The following is a 16833-nucleotide window of genomic DNA, read 5'->3' on the forward strand; positions in this document are numbered from 1 at the left end:
ACTGGCTGATAAATCTTCCGGAAAATGTCCACCTTATATAAACCACATATATCTGGCAATTGTGCAGTGAGTTACATCCACACAAAACTCTTTCGCCCCTGCTGACATCGAATGATAGGTGCAAATGAGCAGGATGAAAACTATTGAAGAAAGAAGAATTTGGAGAGACGCTACTTTAAATACATTTGTCTGGACAGGAATCAGCCCTTCCACCCCGTCTCCACGTCCAGCTACTTACTTCTCCTTTTGCAATATATTCATCCCTCTTTTGTTGTTCTATCTCACAATTCCTAGTTAGTAAACAAATAACAGCATCTGAGTGGTTGTACCTCGATTTCCTTCTCTTTTTACGTGTCAGAATGCTACAAGAACTTGCCAACTATTTTAAAACTAAGTCATCAGAACATATTTTTATGGTAAACACCACCCCGAAATTGGCCCAACTACCACGTGCACTTGAGTCCATCAGTCAAATACCCACTGCTAGAAAACACGTATTACAAAATGAATTAATTCACATCTATTTCCACCATCACCTCATCATGAATTGTGCGTCTGGAAGAGGAAAGAGAAGGAAGCAACAGTGATAGCAGATGGACAGCGATCAAGGGAGACAAGCAAACAGTTGACAACACGAAATAAAATCTGGCCTTGTAGATGGGACAACTGGGGAGGGAGCAAAGATAACATCAAGCAATACGACTATCACTACTACTTCTATTGGCATCAGTAGTATGGACACAGGCAGGTAGGTATGTGTGCGTAAGAGTTGGCATTATGTACACAGAAGAGAAAGTTGTTTGAACACAGCATCGTTGCTGTTATTGTGGTCTCTTTGAGGTAGGTAGTGGAGTGCGAAGGACTAGGAGTAGAAGTAGGAGTGTACAATTTAGGGGGCAGTCCGTTGACCTTGTTGTTGACCTTGCTGTCGCTGTTGCTGTTGTTGCATCAAACGAAGACGTGCAAAGTCCTCAAAAATCAGGTCATCTGCGTCCATCTGCTGACACTTATTTGTCGATGCTGCGCCCTGGGTGGAACTGATCGCCAGGGCGGAGGACGTGGCCGGAGAGGAGGGAGGCGGATGACCCTGTGGATGCGTTCCGTTTGAATGCCTTTTAAGGGAGGAAATAATAAACTACCCAGAGACCTTTTTCGAACAGAACACCGTAGATTTAGGAAATAAAAAAGAGCACTTTAGGCCGATGCGTGTCGGTCAAGTGGGGATGAGTCTGGTTAATGCGCAAACTGGAATTCGACTGGTTAAGGCCCAAATAGTATTCATCAAAAACAGAGGTGGTTTGCTGTTGTTTCAACTTGGTTCTCTACTACAGCACCGCGTTGAAATAAATCTGTCAGATGTTGAGTAGACTAACTCAATGCACCCAGCCATTAGTTCTCAGAATAGGTAGTTCAACGTCATCGCTATCCATCAACCGAGTAGAAGTATGGAATATCACGGATGAGACGACGTGATTATCAGCAAAGATACCTATTCGCCATAAAAATTTTATTGTTTGTGGCTCAGATATTAAATTAGGAAATATGGAGATACAATTCAAAAGCTGTATTTAATTCACAGTTAGTTAGAGCCAGTAGTTACTTCGGGAGGCATTAACCATGACCTCCACTGAGGGTAAAGCCACTCCAAATTTAGAATTTGGTCAACTCATAAAACATTTTACCTTTTCGAGACACTTTCAAGGAAAAAAGTGCAGCAGCGTACTTAAACAAGCCAAAACGAAAGAAAATCGACCATGAGAACTGCACATAACTCCGTCCAAGCAGAGCTAACATTTGGGCACCTTAAATGTTGCATCAGTTCAGCCTCCGTGAGAATATGTGGGCACAGTGAATCACCGCGACACTAAAACCAGAGGAGGGGAATGCAGCGACAGGAACGATCTACGAATTCGCTATCACGAGTCTCCACAATTGTTCAAAAAGATCTAGATCGAGTAGCTTTCCAATTGAAGGCTCTCAAAGCGGAAAAAGGAAATGGGTCTGTGGCTTGCAAAAAATGGGCATATCTTTAAGTAATCACGCATTGTGGGGCGGTCGTGAAATCAAGTATTTGTACTGAGGCAAAAGAATGATTCTTAGTTCCAGTCACATCAACACTACTGGTCATTCAACACTTCGATAAGTTAGTTGAAACTAAAGCCTACCCCGAGACTATGCACCATAAAGAATAGATATGCGTTACCGTGTTCTCTACCACTTCTGTCTCAATTTTAAATTCTTACATAATTAACCATCAGGTGAAGTAAAGTGATGAATGACATCCGAGCTTGTCCACTACAGACAAGGATTTTTGCCTGACTCCGAATCCACAGAACTTCCTCATCAAATCGCGCGACATTTGGAGCAGGCTCAGTGGCAATTCGTATCGTCCGAAGGTGGTTTCAACACTTTGATTCCGATGACAACCAAGCATCAAATGCCGCTGCATCACACGCAGATAAAACCACCACTTTGAAATATGAAGAAGTAAAGTAATTTGAAGCTAGCCTGTTAATAAGCTGCAAGTAGTATCAAAAACAAGGTGATTGATAACGCCATTCAACCATTTGGCATGAGGAGGTCGTAATAGAAGCGATGTAGCAAACCAAGTAGGTGCTGCACGTCATGCAACAATAAGTTAGACAATAGCATTGAAAAAATATGAATGGGTTTTTATAAACGGCATGGAAAAGGACGGTACATTTCAGATTGCTGGCTGACCAACCGACTGACTGACAGGCGACGAGAAAAGACTACTATGCCTTTGTATGGCAAAGCTTACTCAGCAAACATATCGCTGGTTATTCCCAAGTGATTTACTACTGCACTGCACCACACAACTCACACCTGCCTTTGAGACACGCAACCCTTTCATCCTCAAAAGACCAACTTTGGCCCATATGTGTGGTGGATCATAAACGCAATTGTTCACCACAAATTGTTCACTCGCTGGAAGTCGAACAATTATGTTTCAGGTCTACCTACCCGATGGGTCGAGACTCTCAAACGAGAATGGGAAAAACTTCTCCCCTCTGACAAACAGCCAGGACTAGTCAACCTGTTGGAAGAAGGTCATACTCTTAGTTGCACAAGGTGATCATCGCCTTAAACTCGAAAAGGGAATTAAAATAAGGCAATTAGATGCCCACACACGAGATAGAATAAACAGTTGGAAAATAAAAGTGAGATAGAGAGGTCTACATTGTTTGCTTCTGCTGGAATCAGCAGCAAGCTTGTGTCGCCACAAAAAGGAACAAGACTGTGGATTTTTTTTTAGAAAGCTTTCTGGGATTCTTTATTTGTGCTTTCAAAAGAGCCAAGCAAACCTATTTCGCCATCCTATTTATTTCATTAAATGGGTTTTTCTTTGGAGTATGTATTCTTCCTAAAAGTGATTGGCATAATGAAAGATGCCATCTACGGAGGATAACTTCACAATAAATCTTCCTGAGTCACTTGCATCGCATCAAAACCTGAGATAGAGGCAGAAGTCTTAATGCTATAGTGGAGACCAGTATTGCGGTACTGAAAGCAATAGGATTGGAATAAAAGGTACCAAGAAGGGTGCAAAAAAGAGGACAAAATTTAAACAGTAGAACGATTTTAACCATGAGTGTACATGATTACGTTAGCCTTTCCAATCTGGCACAAATCCCTCCCCACGTCATTGGCATGGAGATCCCCTGCTAGCCCACTCACTTTTCGGACTCGGATGGCATGCAACGGTCGCAGGGGTAAAGCCAACGCTACACAAGGAGTCCATAACATGAGTTCATTTGCCACGTAATCTTTCGTCAAAAAAATGAAATTTTTGCAGGAGTTTACACCATCATTAGCGGTAAGGTGATGATGCTGAGATGGGCGAGACGGAGAAGGCGTAATAGCTTAGAAGGGTTCAACCTGCAACCTGGTTTTCTGCTTGCAATTCAAATAAAAACAACGTATTCCACCCACATGCAGTAGACTCAAGATGTCACTTCTTTCATCAAGAACACAGTCGAGGATCAAGTTGTATTCACCAATTCTTTTACGACAAATAAAAAATTTGACCTCCAACAATTCCCTCAGAATATACACCGCTTTCTTTAATTAGTCTAGGGGTTCATCATCCTAACGCCTCGTGGACGTAAATAAAGGCAACTTAGAGATTCGGAAGGTTCTACGTTTACCACAACAGTACGGCCATGGGGGATTATTTAGATGAATTTATAGGCAGAAGAATGCAGGAGAGGCGCAAAATAAAAACCTCGTCCCTCTTTTGTGCTATTTAACTATAAGTTTGCCATCTATCTTCAGACACAGCCAACTGCTACTTTCTTCACACCTCTCTGCTTTCAACAAAAGGTTCAAGCGTAAAAAGAGCTTGAAGACTGGATATGAAAGCACTCTACGCAAAAGAAAAACTATTTTCTTTTCCTGTGGAATTACACCAGCAACCAGGTCCATCAACTCGGAAATACCGATTTTTGCATTTACCAAGTACAAGCTTCCATCGGGAAAATCGGAAGTTACACCTGCCAAAATTTGCCCAACCACTAAATCTTCGGCGTTTAATGATCAAATCCACGGCTGTAGGTCTTACAAATCTGGTCTTCCAAGCGTTGTAACATTCGCTCTCTCTCTTGCTGAATTGTCTAAACTTGCGTTGGCTCGCCTTTTAACGGAGGCAATATGAAGGGAAAGCTGGCATCATTTTAGCAAAAAGCTTGCCCTTTCATGATATTCGGGACCAGTTAAATGCCAGTAAATCACCTCAAGTGGCCTTACTATCGTGGTGATGGGGTAAAACCGGATGCAAATGAAGGAAACGCGAAAAATAGTAAGACTTTTTTCCCTCACTTTTTGCCTGTTTCGTGTTTCTGAGGAAAAAGAAGCAGTGCAGGAATGTTTTCAAATTAAGTTAGTTCAATACCTCTTTTTGCGGAACAATGGGAATGTGATTTATTGGCGTGATGTTTGTTAAATCAAGCGTTCCACGCCTACAGCTTGGGGTGGAAACAACTGTGCCGCAGCTAGAATTTGAGATGGTAAAATACGTCCGCTACCAAAGTCAGTTCATATTTGGATTGAAAAATGTAATTACTTTCAGAATAAGAACATCCTGCATCTACTGTATCGTCTTAAAGTCAACCGATCAGTTGCCATTAGCAGATAATCAACGCACGTCACACATTTGTGACGTCTGGGTTTAGATATAGAGGCGTGGGGCAACAATGATTTCGCTTTTAACCAATTACACTTTAACCAAACGAGTAGAGAAAATTTAAGGGTAAGGGAACAAATAAACTCATAAACTTCAATGTTATTGCACGATTTTAAGGTGAGTAACTATTATTACGACAAGGATCTAACCAGAAAGTCAAAATGATGAAAATTTAATGAGGTCAAATCTTTGGTTAATAATATACTTCCATACATACAAATCTCAGGAATCGCATCCTTGAAACTGCAAAGAGGTAGTGCGGAATTTGGGCATCTGCTTTGGCATACAAATGCCTACTTATATCGAAAAAGCGTCTCTGTAATGTGAACGAATTCAATCAATTGGTGTAATTCGGTAAGTCATTAATTGAGCTTCCCTAAAGAGTGTGGTTATTAAATCGTAAAAAACGACTTCGCGATCTCCAAATTCAAATGATTTACCACACTGAATAGTTGTGTTACAGACTAGAATCACTGCCCTAGAATTACCGTTTCGAGCTTATGGGAATCCAAAGAGAAATGGCGGACAAGGACGTTTGACGCAAGTTCTGAGGACCTAAAGAAAGTTAGCACAATAGTTAGATCATTCAGAAGTTTCAATGAGCAAAAGCATCGCGAAAGAGAGACATGTTCTGGATGTTTACATCTGCCATCAAAACTTAGTAGAGGCAGAATAACCCCCGGAAATTTCTGACAACAAAATTGGAGGTAAAGGCGGAAAATGAGGTAGAATGCGACGAAATAGCATCTCCTTGTACCAATTTGTGGTCTGAGGCTATGCAGATACCATTCGTCGCTTGGACCCGCTCTACGCCATTGACCAAGTCCCCTTGAACCAGCACGACCTCATTGGACTGTTAATTAACCATACATAACTAACTCCACCTTAAAAAAAATATTCGCCTATCCTGTCCACCCATTAAGGAAGGGTAAACAGCGGCTTTAATTTGATCACGAAGTCGTCTTCAGAGCATACAATGGATAAACCCTAAGAGGCGAAATGAGAATAGGACAGCCTCTCCCATCCATTGAAGATTAAGCAATGGACTTACTCCCAAGTCAATTGTACTTCCTAAAGCCCACAGCAGAAGGCAACCACTCACAATAATAATCGCTTCAAAAGCCAAATTTCTTTCTTTTTCTTACCAAAAGTCTGTTCTTTCTCCGGGAATTGAGGAGAGAAATAATAATTCACTTCATCCATAATTTTATACTGAGGCACAGATGTCAGGTAAGGGGCTACGATTCCACCTCTACTCCTGCTTCTCGGCTAAGCTAAGTGTCCCATGTCCACGATGACTTTTACGCATCAGAACACAGTCAAATTTAACACAATCGAAGCCCCTAAAACGCATTCAAAAACTACTTTGCTTCCTTAACTCGATTTCATGGTTAGTTCTTCATTTTTCTTGACTATGACCCTACCCAGCTGAAAGTCGGGAATGCCATACCTTTGTTGTTATAGTACAGCCCTTGTCGGGTCTTGCAGTCCATTGATGGGGAAAGTCATTTCAAAATTGGGCACAAACACCGATGGAGAGGAAGCTGAGCCTCCACTATACACCACTCTCATTGTTTGTTCCACTCCATACATCCCAAAACTTGCATTTATATTGTTTTTCCTACCTTCGTAGAGCTTTTAAAAGCGATTCACTGATTTTTGTCACGCTGAAATATGTACTTCATGATTATGTCTTTCCCCGAGTGTTTGTCACTTTCACTATAGCTTTTAGTTAGGATATTAGTGTGACATCTATTCTCTGACGTAGTATTCTACGGGATCCTTCATTATATATGCACTTAACTATATTTAACACAGTCTGAATGACCACTGACTTTCTTGGAGAGCTCCTGTATCTCTAGTGCAGTTTAAGTGCAGCATTACCCCTAATCAAATCACCAGAAAGGCAAATAATTGCGGGCTTTTTCCCTCCACTCACCCATTGCTATTGGAGGGTGGAGGGGACTCAAGCATGCCAAGAAAGGTTTCTAAGACATCCGCAGCATCCGTAGAGGCGCCCGTGGCAGAAGGTGGAGGAGGTGCAAATGCCGCCATGCCATCGGGCATCTCGGAGGCGTGAAGAAATTCGGCAATGTGCGAATTGGGGGGCGATTTCGGGCCTCTGCTATTGCTACCGGCACTTCCACCACCCGCAGCTCGCTTTGCCAACAGGCCCATTTGTGGTCGCGAGGCTCCAGCACCACCGTTGGGTGTGAGCGGTTGGGGAGCTTGCGGAGGTAATGGGGGGAGTGCAGGGCCTTCTACTCCCTCCCCTCCACTACTCTCGTCGCCTGCACGACCCGCTTCGGTGAAGTGAAAGTCTTCCAAACCATCACCAGCACCCTCCGCACCACTGCCAGGAGTAGTAGCACCGGTTTCGGGATTCGGATGGGTAAGAATAAAGGGCAGCTCCAGGCAGACATCACTGAAAGGTGGAAGGATCAAAGGTGCGATAAGATCTGATTTGTGATAATAATTATTTTGAACAAATCTTGAGTCAAATGCCACATCAGATAAGTGGCTTAACCATAATAAGTCTCGTTTAGGAATAGCAGTCCAAGATGACTCCTCTTTATCAGCAGGACTGAGGTTCTGCATTATGACGTTTTTCTTTTTTTGGAAGAGATGAAAACATGAGGGTAGAGGGGGAGTAGTAACTGATCATGTCTGAGCGGGTGACGTTACCTATTCTGTCTTGCAAATTGGTTGCTTCAGTGAATAGTCGACTTAAAATAAAGAAGGCCATCAAACTTAACAGATGAACGTAGACCAGAGAGAAAATAGACCTCACACATACAGAAGTATAAATTTATTTATGACAGCACGTGTACTTCTTACAGGAGCATAATTCTCATCCTCCGCAACGAGGACGCAAATGCTAAATACCAAAGTGGCAGGGTGTACACTCAGTGCTGGAAAATATGAAGGATGTTCAAGTTTAACAGAACATTTTAGTTTCACAGATTCGCGTTACAATAGGCTTACTACCATCGCGGTACTGTACTCAGTAGCAGTAACAACCAGTACGTAAGCTATAGGCTGCTCCGGTCCAGACATCGTTCACAAAGACGGCAAGCAACAGTGCTAGCGCATCCACGCAACAGTGTGTGGTGATGAACGACGCGTTTGACAACGAAGGCGTTAAATCTGAAGATGCACTTCTGCTACAAGACATTTGGATGTAACCGTTTCAAGGGCGGACAATCGTATTTCGACCAATGGCGAACTTGAGCGTGGTGATCATGTTCCAGGCCTATTGCTTTAATTTTTTGTGAACAAACATTCAGAGAGTAGACTTAAGCGGCAAATCGACCTACGACCCGTCGTAAAAACTACATACGGGGCGATCCTCTGTATGCAAAAGGAACAAAATCATTCACAAAGACGAACATTCATAACTTCAAGAAGTCAGCACACGCTGGCTATTTAGTACAGCTATTTGGAAGCTGTCCTAGGATAATTATATTACGCAATAGGATAAGCGAATGAATGAAGCATGATACTAGGTCGGAAAAGAAACGGTTTCCGCTCCTAGAACTGCATTCCTTTCCCTTGCAAACACCAAGGTCCCTGTTCAAATTAAACGACTTTCGTCATTTTTTCATGCCAATAAAAATCAAATTCACAGTTTTGCCAGCAGTTAGAAAAACTTTATTTGCATGCTTAACGCTTGGTTTTGGCAACAGGCCACTTAGGACTCCGTCACTGCAGTGTCACCCAGCAACTTGGCCTCCAAGCCATGCCAATAGTTCACAAGCCCTTTTGTAGATCAAAAATACACATTCTACCCATTTATTATGTCTTTTTTCGTCTTCAGGAGAGTCTTGGAGCGCTATAAACAACTGATAGCTCAATGAGGACTCCTTTAAGAAAGAAAATTTGGACCTAAAGATACGTAGCTCACTTCCCGCAAAAATTGGGGGAATAAATGGGTGGAACGATAAAAACAACTTCCGCGCATTTTATTCCAGTAAAAAAGGATGCAGGTGGAAGAAGAATGCGTAATTCATCTTATACAAGAACATCAATTGACTGCCTACCATTGCATACTGATGAGACCCCCCGGAAGATTGTAGACGACTGCGAAACTTGCAGGGGAATTCCACTGAAGAGGGTCGAACAGTAGGCTAGTTCGTTTGAGCCGAAAACACAAAGTCGGAACCATCGACACAAAAATCCACTTCTGGCAGTGGTAATTTCGAAAATACAAGAATTTTCTTAACCTATGCAAAGCACTTTTTGTCGGAACACTCAACAATTGTCGAGATGAATTTTGTTCGTTTTTTGTGATAGTACCTTCTGATTCACCTAAGCAAGGAGTAAAGTCAAAAATTACTCCTGGAAACTGTTGCCAATTGCTTGAACAACTTCTAAATAAGGTTATACAACTTCACGAATACCAAGAAAATTGTTTTTGGCGCAACTTTGGGCGGAATGGAGTTTTATTTCTCCTTAAGTAGAAGATCACTTTTAAAACTACCGAAAATTAAAGCGCAAGTCTAAATAACTATTGAATAAGTAGCTCGTCCGAATGTCTGGCTCAAGTGTTTGGGAAATTTCAACTTCAAAATAATTGAACAGATTAAAAAATAGCATTTGGTAATCCCACACTAGTGATCAAGGCTGAGCTCCTTCGGCTGTGATAAGTAAACAGTCAATCCTACCAACGCCAAAAATTCATTACAGTTGCTCAGTGACTATACAAAACAGGACGATTTTGCATGACTTCAAAGTTATGTCAACATAAATGTCAATCATTATTGTTTTTCTGCCGACTGTGAACCAACAAGGGAAACTGTCAATGGAGACTTACTTCCTGGGGCATCGACGGAATCAAAGCTGCCTGGCATATCAATACAAATACGGCTATACGGGCATTAGGGATGGAAAAAAATGGAAATTTTTAATTTGCTTTTGATAACGTTAGATACTTCACTGTCGAAGAAGTATAAAATGAGGCCAAGCGTGGTTTGCTCCTATCTACGGGGAATTACCTTTAATCAACTTCAGAGGTCAAGTCTTACACTTAACTACTTCAGATGTGAGCTAAACTGGGCACAAAAAAGGCAAAAATTTCAACGATTTGTCAATTAACAGCGAAATGTTACATTATCACACTTTTCGCGCCCGTTTTGACTGCGTACTTTGACCGCCACACTTCCTGATAAAGTGGTTAATCCAAACCAGAAAACAGATCGTAAAGTTCTTACTTTGAGAAGTCACCATTTGACAATGACAATTGTGACTCCATCTCGTCAACACAGACATGGTTCTGAATACTCAAGCAGAACCAGTGAGTGCCAGCAGTGAACAGTACAGGTAAAAATGGCATTTCGCAAAAAAAAGAGAACCGCGAAAAAGCTGATAATTGGAAAAGACGTGTTGTAAGTAGTGTACCATTTACCTCCTTCGCTGCTTGCGGCATCAGCGCCAGAGGCGTGTGCAAGCCTTTGCGGTGCGATAGACCTCGAATTATGAGGGACGCATACAAATGGATAGGGTAGTATTTTATAACCTCTGGGAAATTTTAATTATTTGTTTATTCAAGGAACTATTAATATTTGTGAAAAGTACACTGATTTGCAAATTAGTCTTTACTTTAAAAACATTTATATTTACAAGACAAATAAAGAAAATTTTGCGGACTTTTCCCCTTACTTTGGAAAAAGTGGCTATTCTTACAGTTCAGTGCAAGGTTTCGCCCTCAAGAGATGTCTGAGAGGCTAAACCAAAAGTAAGTCCAACAGGGAGAAATTATGTTCTACTGCAGGATGGATAGTCAAAGGGGAAAACCTAAGCCACTAGCGCAAACCCAAGAGACACACTCGGTGGGTGGTGCCTAGACAATCGGTGAACAAACAAACGAAACCTCAGGCTAAGCTTCCCTAGGCTATAACGTCTGAGAAAAAATCCAATCAAAAGGTTATGACTTCCTATAAAAGACCACGATCAAAACTGTAGAAACTATTCTTTAATCATCTACTTTACCGTCGGTGGATAATGGACGGCGTTGGTTCTAATTACGAAGAAAATCTTGCTATCTTATAGTCAAGAAGATTTGCTTACAAACTAAATAGGGATTAGAAGTAAGGGGGTTGCAGTGAATTTCATACATGCTTATCACTTCCCACTGTGGCTAAATAGAGACCGCACTCAATTCATATATGAAGGAAACATAGCTAAATTGAGAAGATATAAAAACTTGCACTACAAAAATATGATATCTCCCCACTCACTTCTCTTGCTTTAAGGACACTTAAAGTTCCGTTTCTGTACTTTCGCCGTCTTTGGAGAAAAACTCAGAGTACTAAAACTTGATAGATTTGTGATAGTTCAGACAGTATCAAAGATAGACCACAATTCCATGAATGAAATTAAACAAACATTTAACATAACATTTATTCAGTCCCGACTTCGATAGACTGGGATTTTATCTTGTCACAAATTCATCCCTCCATTCATTTCTTCAAAAACCGTCAAGGTAACACGAGACCTTGACGTCTGCTAATAGTTGATGGATCTATGGATGTAACATCGGTAGAGGATAAATCCATATCCGAAAAAGAATACCCACACCGAAACACTTACATAATCAAACTCTCCAAATTTTTCTCCTGGTAAAGGGAACAGTTCAGATTTGCTCGGGTTTCGACTAGTGAAGGAATGAAACAGACGTGCCTAAACCATCGCAGAAATAATTTAGTGTACTTCAACACTTCATAAAGTGCAAAATCGAAAAAGAATATTTTTTTTGGAGAAAGAATAAAGAATTAAACACGATCCTTGAAGAAATAAAAACAGACGTCCCAAAACCATCACAAAATTCATTAAATTAGCTTCAAGAAATCAACAACGATCAGAATTGGGATATTACGGAAACCAATTTCTAAATTTACTGAAATTGGAGAAACGTAACTAAAACTATAGATATAATCAACAGATTAATAAATTCATGAAGTGACGATGTCGTACGTGTAAGTGTGGGTCGCTGAATGATTTTACAATGTGGACGCGATTTCTCCCACAAAACAATGAACCGCAATTTGTTGATTGAGGGGTGCATGGAGGAGCAGACGGCGGGAAAGAGTTAAGATTGGAGGAGTCTAATTACCCTCAACGGTTCCTGCTGCTGCTGCTGCCGCTGCTGCAGCTGACTCATCCCGTCTCAGAGGCGGCCACGGCAGCAGCAGCAGCAGTAACGCTACGCAAACAGCCTCGCCTAATGAGTACACAACTACCAGGCTCTGGTGTTCCGCAATTCTTGTTCTGTAGCTTCCTCCTCTTCTCAGCTTTGCAACAGCTGTTAACATTGCAAATAATTTGGGAAAAGGGATTCAGAATGTCGAACCTTCTCTGCTGAAAGGAGACGATACTATGACTCTGCAGTAGTACCAACGGAAATCGGGGCGAAATATATAGCTAATCAAAAATGCAGAAAATTAATCAGTTATGTTTGATTACTTGGAACCAAAAATTCGGAAAAAAAAACTGGCAATGAAACTCCGATTTGAGTAGCGACGACTCATTGCTTCAGGCAGCAAATTAAGCAATTCAAAGGATAAGGAAACTCCCAGACTGTGAAGGAAATTCATTTCGTAAGAAAAATTGGCTTAAACTGCCAAAAATAATGATTCTAATACTGAAGTATTCTTGACTATCTATGATCTTTTTTCAAAGTCCAGATGAGCTCCTAACAAATGCTAAAAATAGTACCTCTGAGAAAAGAAGGAATGTATCAATCTAGATAATTACCTATGCCCATAGTAGGCACGTTTGCTCGGCAATTTAATGTTTCCTCACCTTCTCCATCATAGCAGTCTAAATATGGACTCTAGGAACAGTTAATTGCATTGGCTAAAATGATGCTTAGGAGAGGCGCCTCGTGTTTTAGTGGGACTCGCTCCCGCATACATGACCCGAGAGAGGATGACCGGAAATTTTAATGATCATGTCACCTCCCCTCTCCCAATTTCAAACGCTTACACGAATCGAGGGGAGTGCTGAGAGCGTGCACACGTTAAAGTCTGTTAGGATCGGCATAAATAAAGTCCACATCAAAAACCCATTTAGTGGTTTTTGGGGGGAATATAACCGAACGCTTATTTGCCACGTTTATGGGGAGATGCGTGGACCACATGCTATATCCATGGTCTCTAATAAGTATTTTACCACCCTTTGCTAAGCGTCTCCATAGCTTAGAGTGTGATTCCATCCAAAGACACGAGAAATTGCACACACTCGGTTTTCATAAGAAGTCAGATATAGAGGTTACACGTCAAGTTGCCAAGTCACCGTTCTAAAGGGGAACACATGACTGCTACGAGTTAAGATGAAGAAGTGCAAACGTACCTCAATCCAAATCCCAAAACAAGACGAATCTTGACCTTGTACTGCACCACAATACCCAGAGCCTCTCGAGAGGAGTTGGTGGGCACGCTGAAAGATCAACCAAACTATTTGAGTTAACTCAGAAGTGTTAGTTCCCACTTCTTTTTCACCGAAAATACGCTAAAGGCATTCAGGCCAATTTCAAGTTCGGAAAGAAATGCAAAGTAACAGCGAATTAATTTGATTTAAAATCTAAAACTCTGCTCTGGAAGTTTCAGCTCGTCTTGCCAAACAAAATTTTGTCATCCAATCGACTCGTGTCAAACAGCATCAATAATGAGTGTAAATCGCGTGCCAAAATTCTTGACCATGATTACAGTAGGTAAGAAAACGAAAAAGTCATTTGACAGCAAATCAGGTGACAGCGGAACTGGTAGAGCAGTATTGTGTAGAATTCTGCAGGCAGCCAAGATGGTAATCAACTGATATGCTCCCCACAATCTTCTGACAAGAATCGTGACGTATGCCATGTTAATCGAGAACGGCACTGGAATGGGCAGTGCGACACCACCATGGCAGCATGAGGATCTGCTCACGGCGCCTATGCTACCGCTGCCTTACCTGCTCAACACTAATGCCAGACTCATAAACCTTAAACCTCCTTTAGAGGCCAACTTGGGCACGACTGCCTCAACTTCAAGCATTTGAAGGACTGGAAGAGTAGAAGGTATCACATGTTAATGTGTTGACCCAACTTTGCCGATTAATCTCGCCTGCTTATTTGCGAGTTGACCTTTCATTTTATCCTACTACTACCAGCGGAAGACATTCAATGGGTCTAACAAAGACGTGCAAAGTGAAAATCACAAAATCTATTTCCAATCCATTCAATTCATCGAGTAGAGATGGAATAGTAACGCTGAAAAGTCTTTTTAGGGGTGGACGCAACAGCTGCCTTCAATTTAAGGCTAAAACCGTCCACAAAATGAAAAATCACAGAAAAAAACGCCACTCATCAGACTAAACATGTGTGCATTAACCAACCTCCTACACTTCCTTTGCTGGCGCATGACTTTCCCAAACGATTCTAATATTGAAAATGCCCATCACTTACAAGACTTGAAAGCCGTCTGCAGATGCGCAAATTACACAGTTAATTTAGCTACTGTATTCCGATAGAGCACTTTTGATGGCACTTTCATGACAAATAAACCACTAGAAAATGTCATTCAACCGACGATATAACTCTGGTAAAGACAGAAAACGATTCATCTTTGGCAGTCGCAGACTTCACCAAACCTTCCCAGTCTAAAAAAATACATTTGATGAGTCTACATGCTCTTGAATGTTACTTCCACTAGAAAGCTCCTATCATAAAGTTAGATTAGCTTGTCTGGAGTCCCAAAAAATAGCCAAAAGAGGACATTTCCGAAAAAGGCCAGTGTAATTTTAGAAGCTTTATAATGCGTAAAAAGGAACCGGTGGGCAATCTTAGCAGGGCCCCCGACAGGCTTCAATGCGCATGAAGGCTTCCTCGGACTCAATAATCACGGAAGTTAAGTTCCCAATGGGAGTAGAAATTCAATTGAAATAGGTAAGAAATTGGCGAATTCCGACACCATTCGTTGATTTCAATAGGACTCGGACTATGATCTGATGAGCCAAACTTCCAGTTAATGGTTCTACTAACTTTATTTTACTAAATGGTCATCTCCGTGACTCATTCTGCGGAAATAAATGGCATGACGAATACCTCCAAAAATCTTTCGAAAATCAGATAACCTTTAAGAGAAGGCTTAGTGGTGTTGGTGGAGCAGATTTAACTTTTAAGTTAGTACAAACTAGACTTAGCTATTGGCAAATAAATGCTGGCGGCGCCAAATCCCAACTGAGCCAATAAAGTTGGTTAATTAGAAAGACCTTGTGTCTGAGTATCAGAAAAACAGAAACGTATACGACAAACAAATGGGTTCGTGCGTTATTTTACAATGAAAAAGTTATTTACCCATAGAGTGCTTCATAAGGCACTTTCTCCGTTATCATACAATGTCATCTAACTCTTTCCCAATGAGGCACAGGCACGCTATAAATTCTACTTTTGGGAGGAATTCTTTTCTAGAAGCAAACAACCCAGCTCTGGAAAACTCTTTCATTATTTCACTTTTGTTTCCCAACTGTCTATTCTATTTCGCGTGGAGTTGTTCAAGCGGTAGTCATAAGGTGGAGGAATATCAGGGAATACAGAGAAACATCCCATCACCACAACCTGCAAGAAGCCCTGGAACTGAATCACATCCATCAAGATGAATCGACATATTATGGCATGAGGGCTCAAAATAAGGAGAAGGTAGCAGGGGATACAATGGGGATTACTGTACTAACAGACCGACGCATCGCCGTGGCTGATAATTCATGCACATAAACATTTGAATGCATCATCAAGCCATTCCACAGAACTGTAGATTACGAACCGGTTAAGCTTTTTGGCCATTTGATGATAATGATCCCTGCCCCTGAAAACGGCAAGTACTGCTCTTTGACAGAATGGCCCACCTTTTAATTGGCTTATATAGTTTTTCACAAAATGTTACTATGGAGATGGCAACAATTCCAGACTGGGTAATAAGGTATCATAAAATAAACAAACGCGGTTTGAACGTCAAAATTAGGTTTCAGACAGTTTGCGTCTAATAATTGGAAATAAAACAGATCTGCATGGTGGAGTAAAAAGATGAAACCGATTTCTATTGACCTATTCAATTTTAAAATGAGTGCTCGACTTTGTGAGAAGGATTTCGAAGCGAAGCTGTACAGATTACACTTTCAAACCCGAATATCTCCAAAATGCACACCACTTGGTAATGAAAGATCTCGCTAAGCATGAGAACGACCTTTTCAGTGGAAACGAGAATCAAGTAATTTCTTTGACATTGAAAAATCCTCAACTCATTATTCAGCCCTCTGAGGTGGTGAGAATTCCACTTGCTCCTTTATTGAAGTTCAGGAAGTGCTGCCCTTCTGACATGGTATCTGCATGTTCTCCCTTTTAAAATCCCACTTCTGCCGCTTTAAAACCTCGTAAGGCTACAAACAGCTTCAAAGATTCAAAGAAGGTGCATAAAGTTGCACAGTTTTTCATTTAAAAAAGAATTCGAGCCATTAAAGCTTGATAAATAACGACTCTATTTCTTAGTTAAAAATGGGTTGAAAATCTCCTACAAATGAACAAAATTGAGGGGGGTAAATGACCTTTTAATTCTCAAAGACAAAAAGCTACTGTAGAATGCTTCACTGGATTTGAA

The 16833-nt window shown here is 41.2% G+C and overlaps 1 protein-coding gene across 1 annotated transcript in view; it reads right to left on the reverse strand. All coding sequences in view use genetic code 11, as the record gives it.

Annotated features, from left to right (window-relative positions):
* Window positions 1-889: 889 nt before the first annotated feature.
* The window catches only part of EGR_04002 (putative beta-arrestin), a gene marked incomplete at both ends in the record, with an annotated part of 48971 nt that continues 33027 nt past the window's right edge, over window positions 890-16833 (reverse strand). The window contains 7 exons of the mRNA XM_024493251.1: window positions 890-1112; window positions 7143-7662; window positions 10017-10069; window positions 11792-11855; window positions 12315-12503; window positions 12552-12622; window positions 13553-13639. Of these exons, the coding sequence (XP_024352350.1) occupies window positions 890-1112; window positions 7143-7662; window positions 10017-10069; window positions 11792-11855; window positions 12315-12503; window positions 12552-12622; window positions 13553-13639 (1207 nt within the window). The remainder of the gene's footprint in view (window positions 1113-7142; window positions 7663-10016; window positions 10070-11791; window positions 11856-12314; window positions 12504-12551; window positions 12623-13552; window positions 13640-16833) is intronic.

This window comes from Echinococcus granulosus, assembly GCF_000524195.1.
Source record: "Echinococcus granulosus chromosome Unknown EG_S00023, whole genome shotgun sequence".
NCBI lineage: Eukaryota > Metazoa > Platyhelminthes > Cestoda > Cyclophyllidea > Taeniidae > Echinococcus > Echinococcus granulosus.